At 45.7% G+C, this 18,669-nt stretch overlaps 1 protein-coding gene across 2 annotated transcripts in view; it reads left to right on the forward strand.

Annotated features, from left to right (window-relative positions):
- The first annotated feature begins 600 nt into the window (after positions 1-600).
- PLOD2 (procollagen-lysine,2-oxoglutarate 5-dioxygenase 2) overlaps positions 601-18,669 on the forward strand; it is a 167,451-nt gene continuing 149,382 nt past the window's right edge. For both annotated transcript variants that reach the window (XM_044290206.1, XM_044290207.1), the window contains exon 1: positions 601-894. In XM_044290206.1, the coding sequence (XP_044146141.1) occupies positions 792-894 (103 nt within the window). In that variant the 5' untranslated portion in view covers positions 601-791. The remainder of the gene's footprint in view (positions 895-18,669) is intronic.

Raw genomic sequence — 18,669 nt, forward strand, 5'->3', positions numbered from 1 at the left:
AATAAAGGACCACGGCCAATTTTCTACCACAATTTGGTTTGGTGTTTTATTCTAGTTATGTTAAGCCTTAGAGAATATTTGTTCTAGTCAAGTAATTGCTCATCTGGCACCATGCCCATTATACGACATGTTGCCATTATATGCCTTTATACGACACCATAGACTGCCATTATAAAAATTGTTGGGTGACATTGGTGCAACAAATGTTGCAGTGTAGTTGTGCCCTATCTGTCGCGCGACAAATGTCGTCGTGTAGACCTAGCCTAAATGGAGCGGTCAAGCCTATAACCAGTCGGCTGCTGTATTCATTTCAGGGGGCTTCATGGGGCCCCGTTCTCATTATAATAGTTATCCACTCTCCTGTGGAAAGGGGATAATTTAATATATCCAGAATACCCCTTTAAGTTGGTGTAATGGGACAACCCCTTTAATTCTCAGTTTTAAAAAATGACATCTATTTGTAGGAACCACAACACATGTATCAGCAGAAATAGGAGTGCATTTCCACCCTGACTGATTTTCTGCCTTCCTCTAGGAGCACAGCAGGAGAAGACCTGCATCAGGCTTGCAAATCAGCAGGGGGTGTTTGTTTAGTCAGTGCCTTGTACACAATTCTGGCTGGCATGGGACTGCCTGGTGGTCTGTGATGAGGAGTTGGAACCCCCTTCTTTCCCAGGTCCTATAGTTTGTTGGGAGGAGCCTGCTGCCGCCCCCCTTCCAGCTGCCTATTTCCCTCATTACACAGCACACTTCAGCCATTCTCTCAGCTGCTGCTTCTCCAGGAGAGGACAATGCCTTGGGGCTGTATTCAGTCGCATCTCTTGGTATTATTATCCAGTTATCTAATTCTGATATCTCAGCTTTCCAGAGCCGCTGACACCCTCATTCCTGCAGGTAAGTCCCTAGAAAGCCTATGTCTAAGCTGCTCTTCCAAATTGACAAGGTCACTGTGCTGGCTGGATCTCAGGCAGCTGCCTGCAGAGTCCTGTTCCAGGAGCAGAACTTCTCACATGGCCGGGATACGGTTAAATATTAGGCGGTGCGTAACTGATTGTTAAGGGCTTATGCACACAAACGTATTTTCTTTTTTCTTTCCGTGTCCGTTCAGTTTTTTGTGTTTTTTTTTTGCGGATCGTATACGGAACCATCCAGACAAGGATAGGACTGTTTTATTAGGGTCCAGCTGTTCTGTTTCGCAAAATACGGAATGCACTCGGACGTCATCCGTATTTTTTGCGGACCGCAAAATACATACGGTCGTGTGCATGAGCCTTAAATCTCTGAGCTTTTACCTGCAGTCCTATGTAAAATCCCAGCTAACACACCCTGTAAATGACTTTCTTCATTGTGTGTCATCTGGAGGCAGTATAGCGGTGTAGGAGAGGGACATGGCTGGGGTGCAGTACAATTGGAGACTTGTTAGGCTTCTAGGTAAGGTGTTACAGACAGTGATTCATTCAGCCGGATGGTTCCAGACACTCGGCTGTTTATTTAGCACATTCCCCTGCACGTCCGCATGTTCTTCTCCGCTCTATCAACCCAGATTCATGAAACGTTTAGTACTTTCATCCAGTTTCCCCAAAGCAAGATTATCTATTTAAAAAAAAATATTTGTTATATACACCCTTCCAAAATTGCTGAGTCGTATGTTCTTGCAGCACTCTGCTTAAAGGTTTTTGCTGCAGGGAAATCTGTTTTTATCTATCACTTCGCCTCTGATGGTATCAAATGTATCTAGATACAGTGTAATCCTATACTGAAGTGCAATAGGGTGGGTCACCATCATCCCCTTTTTGCCTTCTGGACCTCCAACAAATTATTAGCAACAATTACAGATAGCAGAGCTGGATTTAGTCCTACAACGTTACTGCACCAGAATAACTGGAGTTAGGTTAGCCGTGTAAAGATTAGTGTCGCCCCGATGTGAACAACTAGCATGCCAGACTAAGGGGTCATGCACACGGAAGTATTTTCTTTCCGTGTCCATTCCTTTTTTTTTTTATATGCGGAACTAGTAATTTCAATCGGTCCGCAAAAAACACGGAAGTTACTCCGTGTGCATTCCGTTTCCATATGTCCATTTCACAAAAAAGATAGAACATGTCCATAGTGCGGACAATAATAGGATAAGTAGACTACTGTTCTATTAGGGGCCAGCTGTTCCGTGCCACAAAATACGGAATTCACACGGACATTATCTGTATTTTTTGCAGATCAGTGTTTTGCGGACTGCAAAATACATACGGTCGTGTGCATTAGCCCTAAGGGCATATTTTTTTCTCGTATCTGTATAGTTTTTTTCTGACTGTATGCAGATCCCTTCAATTCTAGTCCGCATAAAAAAACGGAATATACTCAGCACATGGCTGTTCCGCAAAAAAATAATAATAAATACAATATGCCCTATTATTGTCTGTATAGAGCTCATGCACACGGCCGGTATCTGTGTTTTGCGGATCCGCAGTCTGCAGACTGCAAAACAGGCACCAGTGGTGTGCTTGAGCCCTAAGGGAGCCTTCACATGCTGCAGAAAGTTCAGTCCGAAAATTCACAACATCAAGACTTCCACCATGTTATCCTATGGCAAACTCATTCTGCAATGGAAAAAGCCGCAACGAATTGCGCGCAGATTTTGTTGCAGATTTTTCTGTGACTTTTCTACTACAGAATTTGTTTGCCATTGAATTGAATTGAGAGATTCTCATAGAAGAAATCTATACCATACTTCTCACCCAAGAATCCGCGACAATCCTGCAAATTTTCTGACAGAATTTTCCACCTCGTGTGAAGGCTCCCTAACCAGGAAGATATTTAGGTGTGGCTTTCGTCAAGCGATCATCTGTAATCGGCCAATCATGCCTTCTTCCTGCCAACAAAATCCAACCTTGCATCACATGCTTGGCGGACATTGGTCTGCAGTTTGCCATCGTGAATGATGGTTTGTGTGTAATTGTCAAACTATGGTGGGATGAAGCTGTCAAATCTGGCCATTTCTACTTTTATCTAATGTGTATGGCCAGCTTTAGGGTAACCATACACATTAGGCCGGGTTCACGTGACAGTATTTTTTTTCCTCCTTCTGATACGTCAGAAGAACAGAAAATCTTTATTTTGAGGATATATTGCGCTCATTTTGCATCTATTTTTGTCCATCAGAGATCCATTATTTTAGACGGTATAAAAGGTCCTGCATGCAGAGCTTTTTCTTCCTTCTAAAATGACAGGTCTCTGTCAGAACTGACAAAAACGGATGCAAAATGAGCGCAACAGATGGTAAAAATAAAGGATTTGGGTTTTATTTTTATTTTTTTCTGTTCTTCTGATGGATCAGTGAATACAGTGACATAAATGTCAGCTAAAGAGGCTAATTTTGGAAGGATCAGACCCAGGGGAGTAGGTAAGAGGTGAAGCAACCCTCTCCCTATTAGGCCTCATGCACACGACAGTATTGCTTTTTCAGTGTTTTGCGGTCCGTTTTTTACGGATCCGTTGTTCCGTTTTTTGTTTCCGTTGTGTTTCCGTTTCCTTTCCGTTTTTCCGTTCCGTTTTTCCGTATGCCATATACAGTATACAGTAATTACATAGAAAAAATTGGGCTGGGCATAACATTTTCAATAGATGGTTCAGGAAAAAACGGAACGGAAACGGAAGACATACGGATGCATTTCCGTATGTGTTCCGTTTTTTTTGCGGACCCATTGACTTGAATGGAGCCAAGCACCGTGATTTGCGGACAAGTATAGGACATGTTCTATCTTTTCACGGCACGGAAATACTGAAATACTGAAACGGAATGCACACTGAGACACTTCAGTATTTTTTGCTGAACCATTGAAATGAATGGTTCAGTATATGTTCCGTATACTGAGCTCAAAAAACGTCCAGTATACTGAACGCAAAATACTGTCGTGTGCATGAGCCCTTAAGGACACATGCACATTTGGCTGAGCGTGTGGCAGTGTTGGACTGGCCCAACAGAGTAACAGAGAATCCTCCGGTGTGCCCGGGCTCTAATATCATAGTGAGCCCCAATAGAAAACAAAAAAAAAGCTGCCTTTAAGTACCCTCACAGGTGGTGCAAGAATCCGCAACAAAATCCACAGGTGCGGATTATACAAAGTTGTGGATTATAATTTGTTCCGCAATGGAATAGGATGGGTATTATCTTTGTGAATGATGTTGCGGATTTCTGTATGGATTACATCTCCATATAAATGAATGGAGCTACAGGAAATCAGCAACAAAATATTATTTGCATTCTGTTTTGCTGCAGAATTACGGTAATATTCTGCCACAGAACAGATATTGAAACTTTTTACCCCCATAGGCTAACATAGGGGCTGTCTTTATGTTGCAGAAAATTCTGGCACTTGTGAGGGCACCCTTTGGAGACAAAAAGTTGCCACTAGGGTCTATTTCTTTGGATCAAAACCTATTAGGTTTGGTATCAGATTATACGGGAGTTGTACTCCGAAAATAATTTTCTCTGGTGGGCCCAAGGAACCCCAGTCGGGGCCTGCGTGTATGGGGGAGTCGGAAGGAATAGCCGCCAGCCAGTCTAAAGCTCCCAGCACATGTGCAGATTACAAACCATAATATAATACAGTACTAGCAAAGTGTATGAGATTAAAGGGGTATTCCTATCACATACAATGGGGGCATATCGCTAGGATATGCCCCCATTGCTTGATGGGTGCGGGTCCTACCTCTGGGACCCGCACCTACAACGAGAATGGAGCGGGGAGAGCTGTGGCTGGAGGACCCCGGATTTCCCGGGGTCCGTCGACCACCAAGCACTGCTCCCATAGAAGTGAGTGGGAGCGCATGCGCGGGCCCTGCTTTCATGAATTTTTATGGGGCAGACGGAAATAGCCGAGCCAGCGCTCGGCTATTTTCGGCGGCCCCATATAAATAGAGGGCGGCTGCGCATGTGCAGTGTGCCCTCCGTTCATTTCCCCGCTCCGTTCTCATTGTCGGTGCGGGTCCCAGAGGTGGGACATGCACCTATCAGACAATAGGGGGAATATCCTAGCCATATGCCCCCATTGTCTGAGATGGCAAAACCTCTTTAAACAAATAGTGTACACTTATTTTTTTACTCCATGCGGAAATTGACCCGCCATGCGGATGATAAAATCTACAACATGACAATTGTTTATGCAGTTTGTTTTGTGCAAATTTCCACCAGAGGAAAGCTGATGAACATAAAGGCACTTTAAATGTGTTGTTTATAATGTACTGAATAGATTGTATTCCCATGCAGCCCTTCCACCACAAAGTATGGTATATGGTTGATTCTTACTTTTATCTTCCTCCTTCTCCTTTTCCATCATATCAACATGCTTATTCGTTGCATATAATGCCCTTGCATATATGCCCTTTGAATATAATGTTTTACATGGTCAGCTAGGCTGGAGGCCCTTGTATATAATTTTTTTAGAGGTTCAGCTCACCAGCAGGCCCTCAACTACAATCTTTTATAGGGTCAGCTCACCAGCAGGCCCTCACCTACAATCTTTTATAAGGTCAGCTCACCAGCAGGCCCTCGCATATAATGTTTTAGAGGGTCAGCTCACCTGCAGGCCCTCATCTAATTATGCCTAATAGGTCATTTGCGCGCATGCTGCCATGCTTAGATGTGGTTGACGTAGCCGTTTCTCAGGCTCCCTCTCCGGAATCGAACACTGATTTACCATTTCCCATTGTCACCATGGTTTGCGCTGAAAATAACATCGAAAGTTGATAGGGCAGACATCCGAATGGATCATCGCCGTCACGGGGACGTGCGATCAGTTCCAGGTTATTTAGAGTTACCAAAGCGGCAGCAGGCCCTCACCCATAATGTTTTAGATGATCAGATCAGCAGGCCCTTGCTCCAAATGTTTTTGAGGGTCACCAGCAGGCCATCAATCATAATTTTCAAGGCTGTGTATGATGCCCTCTTTTATGTGTAACAAATGGTGTATTTTAGTGCCGATTCCTTGTAATTTTTTGGGCAGCCCTTTCACTTAGTGCATAGGCTTTATGAGTGTACTACTCGGACAACATCGTTCCCAGCAGAGACCTGGGAGTCCAAGATGCATCCAGAGCCCATGCTGTTCCCGAACCATTTTGGTGGGGTTTCCATCAATTTCTGACCTTTTCTTATGAACCAGACACCCACCCCTCTTCAGAGCAGGGGGTGCCTGGTTTAATGCTCGGGTCCTCCGATTGACTTCCATTATACTCGGGTGCTTGGTAGAGCACCTGAGCATCCCGATGTGTTCGGCCAGAGCACCCGAGCACTTTGGTGCTCAATCAACACTACTCTTTAGCCCTTACTCCAGGGAAGGTCAGTGATATATGCAATTCTACATAATATATTTTGTAAATGATTAAATATGCAATAATCTTTGGCAATCTGTTTTAGATAATGTTTTTCACTCACGTGGTGTGTAAAGGTTAATTCAGCGCCATTATCACCCAAAATTTGAACCACAATCTTCACAAAGTGAAAATTGAAAAAACTTTATTGACACTGTATAATTAATACATACATAATAAAAGGCAGCACAGAGGTGGAACACAAAGATGAGGAACAGGACCCAAGAGGGGGCCGAGAGGTCAGCATTGTCTCACCCACTAGATGTTAGTTTACATTTACATTCTGAAAAAACCTGATGTCCACAATAAGGAAGCCGGCACACTGTGTGGATTTTTGTGTGGAAAAACTGCAGTGTCATAAATTAGCAGCAAAGTGTATGGAATTCACCAAATCTCACATATGCTTAGCTTTTTTTTTTCCTTAGGTGCGGAAATTAACCTACCGTGCAGATTTAAAATTTGCGTTTTTCTTGTGTGGATTTCACCCTTTTTATGGATCTGTGAAAAATTTGCACCAAAAACCACATAACAAATGCACCAAAAATGCAATAAATAGTGCAGATTGATGGGTGTGTGTTTATTTAGTGCAGTATCTTGCGGATTGTCCGCACATGTGCGGGCACCATAAACCTCGCCAGAACTAAGCTGAAACATGACTGTGTGCGGAGCATAGGTCAGTACATTTAATACTAATACCACGGGGGTCTGCAGATGACTTTAGCCCTTTGCTATTAATGTACGGTCGGTCTGGGTTCTGATTGAAACAAAGTCAATTTTGTCTGTGCTAATGTTTTTAAACAGTTAAACTGATTTCTGAATAAGATCCTTGTGGGAAATACGGTATACACAGTAAATTGCAGGAAATGCATAAGAAGCTGACTCAGCCACTACTCTGCCTGTGATACAGTGTCGGCTTTGTCAGAGAGGACGCCTGGCACTAACCATCTTTTTAGTGCAGGGTTACAGTAAGAATTCGAGGGTCTATATTCAAAGGAGAATTCGATTTATAAGTGGACTCTTTCTGCCTCTTGCACACGAATGTTGTATGCCCGTGGCTGTATTGTGGTCCGCATATGGCAGGTCCACAATACATGGACACCAGCCCGTGTGCACTCCGCATCACGGATACGGACCCATTCACTTTAATGGGTCCGCAAACCACGGAGATGCGGTACGGAAGCACGGATCTGAACCCCACTGAACTATTCAACTTGAATGGGTCTCGATCCGTCCCGGCTGCCGCACGGACGTTGCACGTGCATTTGGGACCGCAAATTGCGGTCCCCAATGCACAGTATGGATGCACAACGTTCGTGTGCAAGAGGCCTAACTAGAAGCCGACTTGGCCTCGTACCCTTCCTTTGTTTCTCTTGCCTGGAGTGTTCTCTTTGAATTCCAGGTAATTGTAGTAGAGTGTAATTCTCATCAGGGCTGAATGTACAGTTTACCCTGCGCTAGGCATTAAGCCTAAATACGCCCCATTTAAGGTCTAACAACTTTTACCTCTAAGCCATTGTGATGATAATTGGCTATGGTCAGTGTTAGCAAAGGAGAAGATCAGCAATAGACCAATTATCATCAATTCTGATGCTGTAAAAATTGTTATTGAGGCCAAGACTGACAAATGTTAATACTGCTCGTGGGGATATTTAGGAAAGATTAAGACGAAGATAAACTGAAAATAATAAAATATGGCTCCGAGATATGCTCGTTAATAAATCACAATATACACACCAGCTGGAGAAGCTGAAGGACAGTAATGCAGGGCCTGCAGCACTATAAATCAGAAATGACCGTGAAGCTACCTGAACATGTCATCAGGAGTTACACCCCAGTGCCTCTGCTCTACTCAGCTGCCAATGCCCAGAAGAAGAGGCCAAGCAGATGAGGTGAGGTAGTCCTGGGGTCAGGACCATAAATTACCAGTTACTGACTGAACTTTCACACTGAAGCTGCACACGTCTGCATTGCTGGAATGTCTGCTAGTATTGTAGGACATTTCTGGTGTGATGGATAGATTGGCCCAGGGGTACAGATTGAACCTGGATGGGACCCTTCTGGCTCTTGCTCTTTCACTTTGATGGTGTCCAGGACCAGAGCGCTCATCTGCTGCTGCTGGACTAAAGTCCAGACTGTCAGGACCTGACAGAATCAAGGCATTGTTTGTCCGAGTTGCCCTGTAGCTATGGCTGTACTTCTGTGTATGAAAGACAGTTGTCTTCCAAGGCCCTGCCCCCCTGCTGCCACCAGATATTTAAACAGCACTAATGCTTAAGGCCACGTTCACATCACATTTCACAAAAATCACTGTGTTACATCCGTCAAGATGTCTGCGAAGCATGCGTGTTTGTTCCGTGTGTCCATTTTTTTATCCTCTGTGTGTGTTATCTGTATTCCACGGATGATGATCACCTAAAAATTAATTTGCAGAGAATCTCCTATCAGTGGTCTGTGAAAAATGGACACAATACAGATGCTTTTCATGGACCTACTGTATAGACTTCAATGAGTGTGTTTGGTCCACATCGCGGACCAAAGTAGTGCAGGTCTCAGTGATTTAAAAAAAAAAAATCACTGACCCACATTCAAGAAAATACTGATGTTAACCCAACTCATCACTCCTCCCCGCTGCTGAACGCCATGCTGACAGGCGCAGGCAGCGGCATTATTAGCTGCCCTCCTGCCACCAGCATCTCCCTCCTGGCTCTGAGCGGAGCTTGCACTCTGGCTCATAGTTCCTTGTGGGTATTTAGGGTATGTGCGGGCGTGTCCCTCCTCCTTATGTGAGGCAGCATGTGCATGTCTTCTATCTTCGCCAGCCTATGGCTGGTCTGCAGGAAATATTTAAAGGCGCCTCCCTCTACAGGAAAACGCCTGAGCAACTTAAGTTCCTAGCTAGTCTAGTCTCCTGTTTGAGCTAAGGTGGTCTGTTCTTGTAATTCTGTGTACTGGACTTTGGTTTACATATCACAGACTATGCCCGATTGCCGCCTGCCCTGACTTCTGCCCGCTGGTCATAACAACTGATGTGAACAGACATAATGCACTCACTATCTCTATTGCAGCTCTCTGTCTGGTATTGCAGCTCAGCTTTTATTCAAATGAATGAGCTGCAATACCGTTTATAACAAGGCACATGAGGGCACGTGCCTAGGGTGTCTGGAAGAATGGGGAAGTGTCAGTTCACCGATAAAATGAATGATTTAGGTTTATTCTTTCACCTTAAGGCCTCATGCACACGACCGTTCTGTTTTTTTGCGGTCTGCAAATTGCGGATCCGCAAAACACTAAAGCCGCCCAATGGAACAGGCGGCCCATTGTAGAAATGCCTATTCTTGTCCGCAAAACGGACAAGAATAGGACATGTATTTTTATTTTATTTTTTCGGGGCTACGTAACAGAGCAACGGATGCGGCAGGACACAGAGGGCTGTCCGGATCTTTTGCGGCCCCATTGAAGTGAATGGGTCCGCACCCGAGCCGCAAAAACTGCGGCTCGGATGCGGACCAGAACAACAGTCGTGTGTGTGAGGCCTAAGTCGGATTCACACGTCAGTGTTTTGGTTAATTTCCATAAGTGATTGTGAGCCTAAGGGCTCATGCACATTGACTGATCATCGCCAGACCTTATTGCAGTCAATGGGGATCTGATTGTGTAGTAGAGAAGATATTTTAATATCTACATGATGTTTAGAGCCATTTGCTCAATCTCCTGGTATGATGTTTCTTTATTGAATCTGTCAAATTCTGTGTGGTTATTTTATTATGTACCGGTATCTTCATAGAGTAGCATTGATTTACCAAGCTCAGCAGGGCATTCATATATTCTTAGTAGGGATGGGAAATAAGCTGCTGCCAGATGCCTCTGGTGGCAGACTCTTTCCCGTGTGATAAAGTATTGGGCATGTTGAACTCCAGCAGCTTGACCCTTCTTTCCCTGACTTCTTATGTCAGGGAAAAGTTAGGACACTCCATACATGTTAGATGATTGCCAGGTTTGGCCACATTTTAATTAAAATAATGCATTTCAAGCTGCCTGCAGACACTATTGGGGGGAGCCTAGTGTCTTCAGTGAATTCCTCCTAGAATTGGCTGCAGGCATCTGGGATTTTTTTATTTAAAGTACACGTTCATGTTTCCAGTGATTTGTTACATGACCATTGGAACTCTGAAACTAAGGCAATTACTATTCATCTGAAAGTGTATTTTCCAGGCTATTTATCCTTGTAGCTGGTACCCTTTAATCCCTTGCTGTATGTGGCTTGTACTATACAGAGTAAATACCTCAATGTACAGACATTAGACCTGAGCGAACTTCTAAAAAATTTGATTCGGCCGGTTCACCGAACTTTACGAAAAAATTTGATTTGATCGGAATTTATTCGTGGAGAATCACGTTAAAAACAGTTTCTATTTCCTGGCTGCATAGAGCCTGTATAGTGGTGTAGAACACTGTGCCTTGCAGAAACACGCATCGGGAGTCTACTGTGGTAGTGAAACAATGCTGTGAGTCTGTATGACATGTAGATGACAGGCGTTCGCTCTTAGAATCACTGCACACTTCACTTATTTGGGCAGTTACGGGGCCAAAACTGACCAAATAACTCAAGTGTGAACTCAGCCTTACAGGTCAATGTTAGCGCTAGGTGCAGAGGCCCAAGATCCTACTATAGCGTGAAAGAGCGCACTCCTTTTACACCGTCGTCAGCTGATTCCACATAGATTTCTACAGAATTTGTTCTAGTAAACGCTTATACAAGTAGAGCCCCCCGACAGAGTGGAGAGGGTGTCATCAGTAAGTATGTGTTGACATTGCTGATTATTTTGCCCATCCTCTGATCCGTCAGAACAATAACCCCCAAAAAACTGAACCTGTCTGGGGAGCATCCGCCTTCACTCGGTCAGCATTTGGTCAGTAATCCATCAGTATTGCTAAAGCCAAAAATACAAGAGATGACACGTGAATGGAATCTTTGCACGTCTTCTGTGTTTTGTACCCACTCCTGCTTTTGGCTACTAAATCATAAGCAAATTCTGATGCAAAAAAAAGGGATCCACGTCATGCAGGCCTTACAGCTGATACATAGACAGGATTTGTTGTGCGTATAATTTTTCCTTCCTTCTGACAGATCAGAAAAAGGGTCAAATAAACGATGTCAGCCAGGCCGAAAGGCAAAATAGTGGCCCAGTCATGAAGTGGGGAGGGTGGGAACAGCATGAAAAGTCCATAGAGTGGGCCTATGACATAGTGGTGAGGTGGAAGTAGCATATGGAGATCACAGAATGGCCCAGTGACCAGTCTGTAGGTGGCAGCAGCATCAGGAGAAGGCCACAGAGTGGCACAATGACAGTGAGGAGGTGGCTGCAGCATCAGGAGACCACAGAGTGACCCGTTGACAGAGTGTGGAGGTACCAGCTGAAGATGGTCAGGCGGGTGGCAGCATCAGAATAGTAGTTGAGGCAGGTAGCCAAAATAAATCTGTCTCTTTTGTCAATGTGTTGGTGTGGCACCATAGAGGATCTAGTCTGATGCATCAGGCATTGGTGGGTGGAAATCCTGGCTGATCCATGCCCAATTCATCTTGACAGTATCTCCACATTTTGGGTGGACCGGCAAATTCTTCTTGGGGGTAACTATGGCTCCCGCAGCGCTAAACACCTGCTCTGATGCCACATTACTGGCCGGGCAGGACAGCTTTTCCAGGGCAAACTCTGCCAGTTGCGCCCACAAATCCAGTTTGGCTGCCCAGTCAAAGTATGCCAGGTCCTGCTCCAGGTCTGGCTGCTGCTAGGGAGTAGTTTCTTCACTAGGCGGGTGAGGAAAGCTGCTCATTTGAGACTCTAGACTCAACTTGCTGCTGATTGAGCTGAAACTGCTCCTACAGTCCCACAGCAGCCATGGCAGAGAAACGTGAGCGCAGAAGTCCCCCACCCCCGCCAAGTCAGACCTGTGAGAGGATGGATGATGGCGCAGATAGGCAGTGGCCAACTGACTATATAGGATGTCTCTATAGTAGTTCAGTTTGTCCTCCCTCTCAGCAGGTGTAAAAAAAAAAAAAAAGCCCCCCCCCCATTTTGGACCGGTAGCGAGGGTCCAACAAGGTGCAGAGCCAGAAGTCATCCCTCTGTCGAATGGTGACAATTTGGCTGTCACTCCAAGTGAGCATGCGTCAGGGCATTTGTGCGAGTGACTCGTAGGGACTCCCTGCCTCCTGCCACAATGTGTCTGGGTCCTCTGCCTTGTGTCTCCTCTGGCTGCTCCTGGTCCTCCACTCCTGTCACATGTGTAGAAAAACCAACCTTTTCGCTACATATTGCTTGTGCTCCAATATCCTCCTCCTCGAGTTCAGCCCCCACAGGGCCCATGTGGCTATGAGATCTAGGCACCAAGTCTCCTAGTGCCCTGACCAGCCAGATGTATCGGCATCTGTTCCAGGACATGAAGCAGTGGAATGACGTTCATCCCGTAGTCCTGGCGTCCTTAAAGGGCCTGAGCAAACGGCAGGTGTCAATTCATGAACTCCAACGGGTGGAAATGTTGCATATCAGCCTATGTTGGGGGGATGCCATTCTGCTGCTGCAGCTCAAGGAGGGTGTACTCTGTGGTGTATAAGTGGCTGAAGGGCATGCTAAGTTTCCTGGACATTTTTAGGATGTCCTGCAGATGGGTGAAAGACTTCAGGAACTGCTTGACAACCAGATTGAACATGTGTGCCATGGCTCAACCCCCCTTGACGCAGCACCAGCACCATATTCTTCCCGTTGTTCGTCACCATGGTTCCGATTTTGAGTTGTCCCAGAGAAAGCCAGGATTCGATTTCTTGATGAAAGATGCGGAGCAGTTCCTCCCCATGCAAACTAGGTGCAGAACAGCATGACACTGCTGTGCCCTGCACATGTGGTATGCAGGAGGGGCACCTGTGAATTGTCCCTGCAGTGGAGTCTGTGGACACGGTGGAGGATGAGGAGGCAGAGACGGACATTGTCACAGGACCAGCGGCGTAAGAATGTGGAGGCAGAAGCAGCGTCACCTGGACAAGTTGCTGTTGTGCCTGTGCAGGAACCACATTCACCCAGTGGGCTGTAAAGGACATGTATTTTGCCTGACCATAGTTACAGCTCCACATGTTGGTGCTGCTGTGCACTTTGGCTGACATCAACGGGCTCAAGGACTGGCCCACCTTCTGTTCTATATATGTGTGCAGGGCTGGTACTGCTTTTTTGGCAAAGAAATGATGGCTTGGGACTCTCCACCTCAGCTCAGCACAAGCAATCAGTTCTCTGAAAGGTGCAGGTAACACTACTTGGAAAGGAAAGGACTGTAGCACCAGCAACTTGGCCAGGAGCACATTCAGCTTCTGTGCCTGTGGATGAGTGCACGCATACTGTTGTCTCTTGGCAATCGCTTCGGTGATCGATTGCTGATAGAATGACTGACTAGGAGTAGGGGCAGGAGCATCAGGACCAGCAGATGATGGGAAGGACAGACAGCTCTCTTCGGCTGAGTGGGTGGAGCCTTGACTGCCTGAAATCGGGTGCGTGACACTGGGTTATTCAGAGGTTGCTGTGGCAGGCTGGGCCACCACATCGGAGCCACAGTTCTCCCAGGCAACTTTATGGTGACGCTGCGTATGTTGACTCAGGGCTGTGGTGCCAACATTGGCACCCTAGCCACGCTTGACCTTCTGCCCACAGATTCTACAAATGGCCATGTTCACCTCCTCCAGGGGCTTAAGAAACTGCCACACCGCTGAGTAGGTGATTTATTTATTCCCCCCCATCACTCCGCACTGACTGACTCCTACTGCCGCTGCTTCAGTGAACCCATGCACCACTACTTTATGGACAGGTAGGCTACTGCGAAGCGGGTGATCTACCCAGGGCACATTTGGCTCCTGACCTCCCACTGCTGCCACCCTGCTGACTCCTGGCCACACTAGCAACTTGCTGGCTTTCCCACTGCCTCACGGGCAAGCTGCCCTCTTCTCTCGATTATGAAACCCCTAATTCTCCCGGCTCCCAAGTGCTACAGTTACATCATCATAGAGTACTGTCTGCATGTCACTGGTGTCCTCCTCAACGGTCTCTGGGTCAGGAGCCTGAACACTCCCAACACCAGCTCCCAGGCCACTCCCCTCATAATTACTTGCATACCTAGCGGAGGAAGTGCCGGATGTCTCCTCCACATCTTGGCTGGCCAGTAGCTGCTGATTGTCCTCAAATAGCTCATCCTCGCTGTATAGTGGAGCTGAGCCTACAGCATATAATACTTCTCTGGCTGAGGGAACAGAAAAGGACAGATGCAGGTTGAGGACAGGTGGGGCACAGGGCCTGCTCCCGGGCCATGCCAACTAAGGGTTGTGTCTGACAAACCCACCGACTCTTGGCTGGGGATGTCTGATGTCACTTGGGATAAAGTGGATGACAGAGTCAACCATTCAAGAAGCGCTGGGTTGCTGGTCCAGACACGACTGCTAGATGACACCGGGAGCTCAGGCCTCTCGCTGCGACTCGGATAATAAGCCCCCTTTTTTTTCACTAATACAAGCAAAAAAATGCTTTAGAACATATAACTGCACCGCACAAGGGCAAATAATACGTAGAAATATTTCCTTGTAATAAACCCTGTTAATGGCTGTATCAAACAGCACTTGCAGCCAAATAAGAACGGTTTGCTGGAATTACAGAACTGTATAATGGTAATTTGGATCCGCAGTCATGCAGCAAGGTGTATTAGGATTGTTCCTATTACCCAGGCTGTAACCTCCCCTACTAAACCCTGTTCTGATTCAATACTATGGAATGATTTCTCCCTATTTTTTCCCTGAACTTCTATATTGCAAAATAAGTCTTTCCTAGCGCCTGGCGCTAATGTCTCTGACTGCACTATGTACACTGGAAAATGTCTGAATCCAAGATGGCTGAGGCTATTTATAGGGCTGTGACATCATAGGGCTAGCTGGCTGCATACGTGGCATTGTGGGTGATTCCTCGTTCCCAGAGTTCTTTGCTCCATTTCCTAACGTGATTTGTTACCACGAAGTGTGAGGAAATTCGGATTCGGTACGAATCAAATTGTTCCTGAAATTCGGATCGAATTCTACTTCGTCAACTTCAATTCGCTCATCTCTAATAGACATGTTATGTAGATACCCAGAAATCTACCTCATCTACTTTAAATGCACTGCCAAGTAGTCATTTTCATTTCTACTCAATTTTTTATAAGATCTTTGAAGCCTACCTAAAATAATGGTGTTTAATATCTTTACATTTTTGGGAAAGGCCATTTAAGATCCTAAGCAGTTGCTTCAGGTTTTCCAAAGGCACCATTCAAAAATTACTTTCTAGATGGACGAGGTCACATGAGCTGCTGTCGCCAATGATTGGCATTCTGCAGTGGTGTGTACCCAGGCAGCACGTCACCAAGCATTAATGCGGCACTTAAGCACACATCTGAGGCCAGTCATTGGCTTCTGAGGAACATGTGACCACCCTCCATCTGGAAGTGTACAGACGTGTACCAGAAGGCGAATGAAGGCAGCACGCGAGTATGGATTTTTCCACAGGGACCGCTGACTGCCATGACATATGTCATTTTGCTACTGCTGTGTTTGAGATATTGTCGATGGTGCTTTGTATAGCATGATAGTAGGGTAATTTTGAGTAGAGCCTGGAGGTCTCATTTATTCATTCTCCTGCTCTTCTTGGGGCTTTTGTGTGCAGATTTCCACACCGAAAAACAGACCCAATTATGTGCATTCACACAACAGCATATTATTTCCGGGCAGACCTCCAGACCGCGCTAAGAAGGGACATGTCCCATTTTTGTCTGCAATTAACCGTGAATTAAAATGTTGGATTGCAATATGTCTCATTCTTTAGTTCTCACCGGAGATATTTTGATGCCAGAAATTTTTGACAAAGGCTTCTTCCCTTCTTCCCAAGCAGCATGTGACTGTTGAGGTCATGCACTGTTTGGAGACACTGCTGAGGCCAGTGTAGAACTGCAGCACTGTGCATGATAGATAGGACATCACACCCTCATTCTGAGAAGGAGGGCAAACTGGAGCCTCGAACACAGAAATATAGTGGCAAATCTGGGGGAGCTGCTCAACCCCAACACTGTAGCGTGTTTTTCATTGGGGGAGCAGCCCCACCGCATGTGGACCGCAGCAAACGACTATCCCCAGCAAAATAAATTTTGCATATGGTGGAGGATGTCGGCGCGGTCCACATGCACCACAAAGGCATCCTACACAAAACTGAGCATTGTGCGGATGAAAGTATAATCATATAAATCACAGAAGAAATGCACCAAACGGATATGCCACTGACTATACTGGCTAGTCATAAACGCAGATATAAAAAGCTGAGACTTTTGCCAATATATTCCTGTCAGGAAGATATCGGAGCCCAACATGCACCACGTCACGGTTCTCAGCATGGCAAGGGGTCCTACCACTAAGCTACCTATGGTGTGAACAAGGTCTGAAGGTGATGTAATCCAGCTCACAGCCAAGCTTCCACACAACCGCCTAGCAGGACAACTAGTGCAATGTGAACAAAGCCAGACTGTAAGCCACACCCATATCAGACCATGTGATGGAGGTTACCAGGTGCAAAGGAGAGTGTTTGAATGCCAGGTAAAGGCACATACACTACATATAAAACCAGACAAAAACACAGAAATATAGTGGCAAATCTGGGGGAGCTGCTCAACCCCTAACACTGTAGCGTGTTTTTCATTGGGGGAGCAGCCCCACCGCATGTGGACCGCAGCAAACGACTATCCCCAGCAAAAAAAAATTTGCATACGGTGGAGGATGTCGGCGCAGTCCACATGCACCACAAAGGCATCCTACACAAAACGGAGCATTGTGCGGATGAAAGTATAATCATATAAATCACAGAAGAAATGCACCAAACGGATATGCCACTGACTATACTGGCTAGTCATAAATGCAGATATTAAAAGCTGAGACTTTTGCCAATATATTCCTGTCAGGAAGATATCGGAGCCCACATGCACCACGTCACGGTTCTCAGCATGGCAAGGGGTCCTACCACTAAGCTACCTATGGTGTGAACAAGGTCTGAAGGTGATGTAATCCAGCTCACAGCCAAGCTTCCACACAACCGCCTAGCAGGACAACTAGTGCAATGTGAACAAAGCCAGACTGTAAGCCACACCCATATCAGACTATGTAATGGAGGCTACCAGGTGCAAACTGGAGCCTCACCATGATGGTGTTTTAGTAAGTAAGTGGCCTCTTTTTTTTGTTTCGTTAAAGACCCTTTCAGCCCTCATAAATTTTGGGGGTCAGACAACTCCTTTAAAAGGGCATGTCCAGTCTCGTAAGGAAACTGGACAACACAGAGGATTAACCTGTAATAAAGAATCTATGATTATTTACCTTGCCACTCCACTTCTCCTGGCCAAACTCCTTTCCTTGCTGCAGTTGTAACATGTCAACAAGATGTGACCGCTGTGGGCAATCGCTAGCGTCATCAGTGCTCTGACGAGGCCACAGGTTGACTGCAGCTTTCACATGTTGTTGACCTGACTTCACTGCTGCAACAAAGTAAACGGAGACCTTTCACGAGTACCAGAGTGGCGACACAGAATTTGTTTGGCAATTAATCATCTTTTCCTTGTTACAGGTTGATCCCCTGAGTTGTCCGGTTATCTCATGAAAATGGACAACATATTTAAGCTAGTTTATTTTCTTTGGGTGGGGGGGGAGGGTCCTTAAGGCGGATTTATACTGTAGAATTGGTGGGCAGGTTATCAGGAGAAACCGTTACTATGAGCGCTCATTCTCAATCTGCTGATATAAAGGTGCTGCCGATCTTTTATGGAGCACATTAAATAATCATTTCTAGGCAGCAGATAATGTTGTGTGAAACAATGAATGAGGATGAGTGATGGCAGTAATCAGTTCATTCCCATTCAATGGAGGAGATTGCTGTATGTAGTGCAAGTTCAGCTCTTTCCTCCACTGACAAGCGGGCAGTTATCAGGATGGAACGGTGCTCCATCACTATGCCCGTTTCCCAAATGCTGTAACCAAGGACACACATTGTTATCTAAATTCCGTTCCCTCTTATTCCAGCTCTTCAGGGAATGATACCTTATCACGACTTGTCATGGTCCTGCTAATTATACTTTGAATTATAAACAGGGATCTATCTCCATTATGTTCCTGTCTAAACAGAACTGAAGTATCTAACCACTTCAGACGTTGACTAGAAATGTGGGCGTACCAGTGTTTATGGAACACTCGAGCAATTAGATCCATTAAAGTAA

Source organism: Bufo gargarizans, chromosome 4 (genome assembly GCF_014858855.1).
Source record: "Bufo gargarizans isolate SCDJY-AF-19 chromosome 4, ASM1485885v1, whole genome shotgun sequence".
NCBI lineage: Eukaryota > Metazoa > Chordata > Amphibia > Anura > Bufonidae > Bufo > Bufo gargarizans.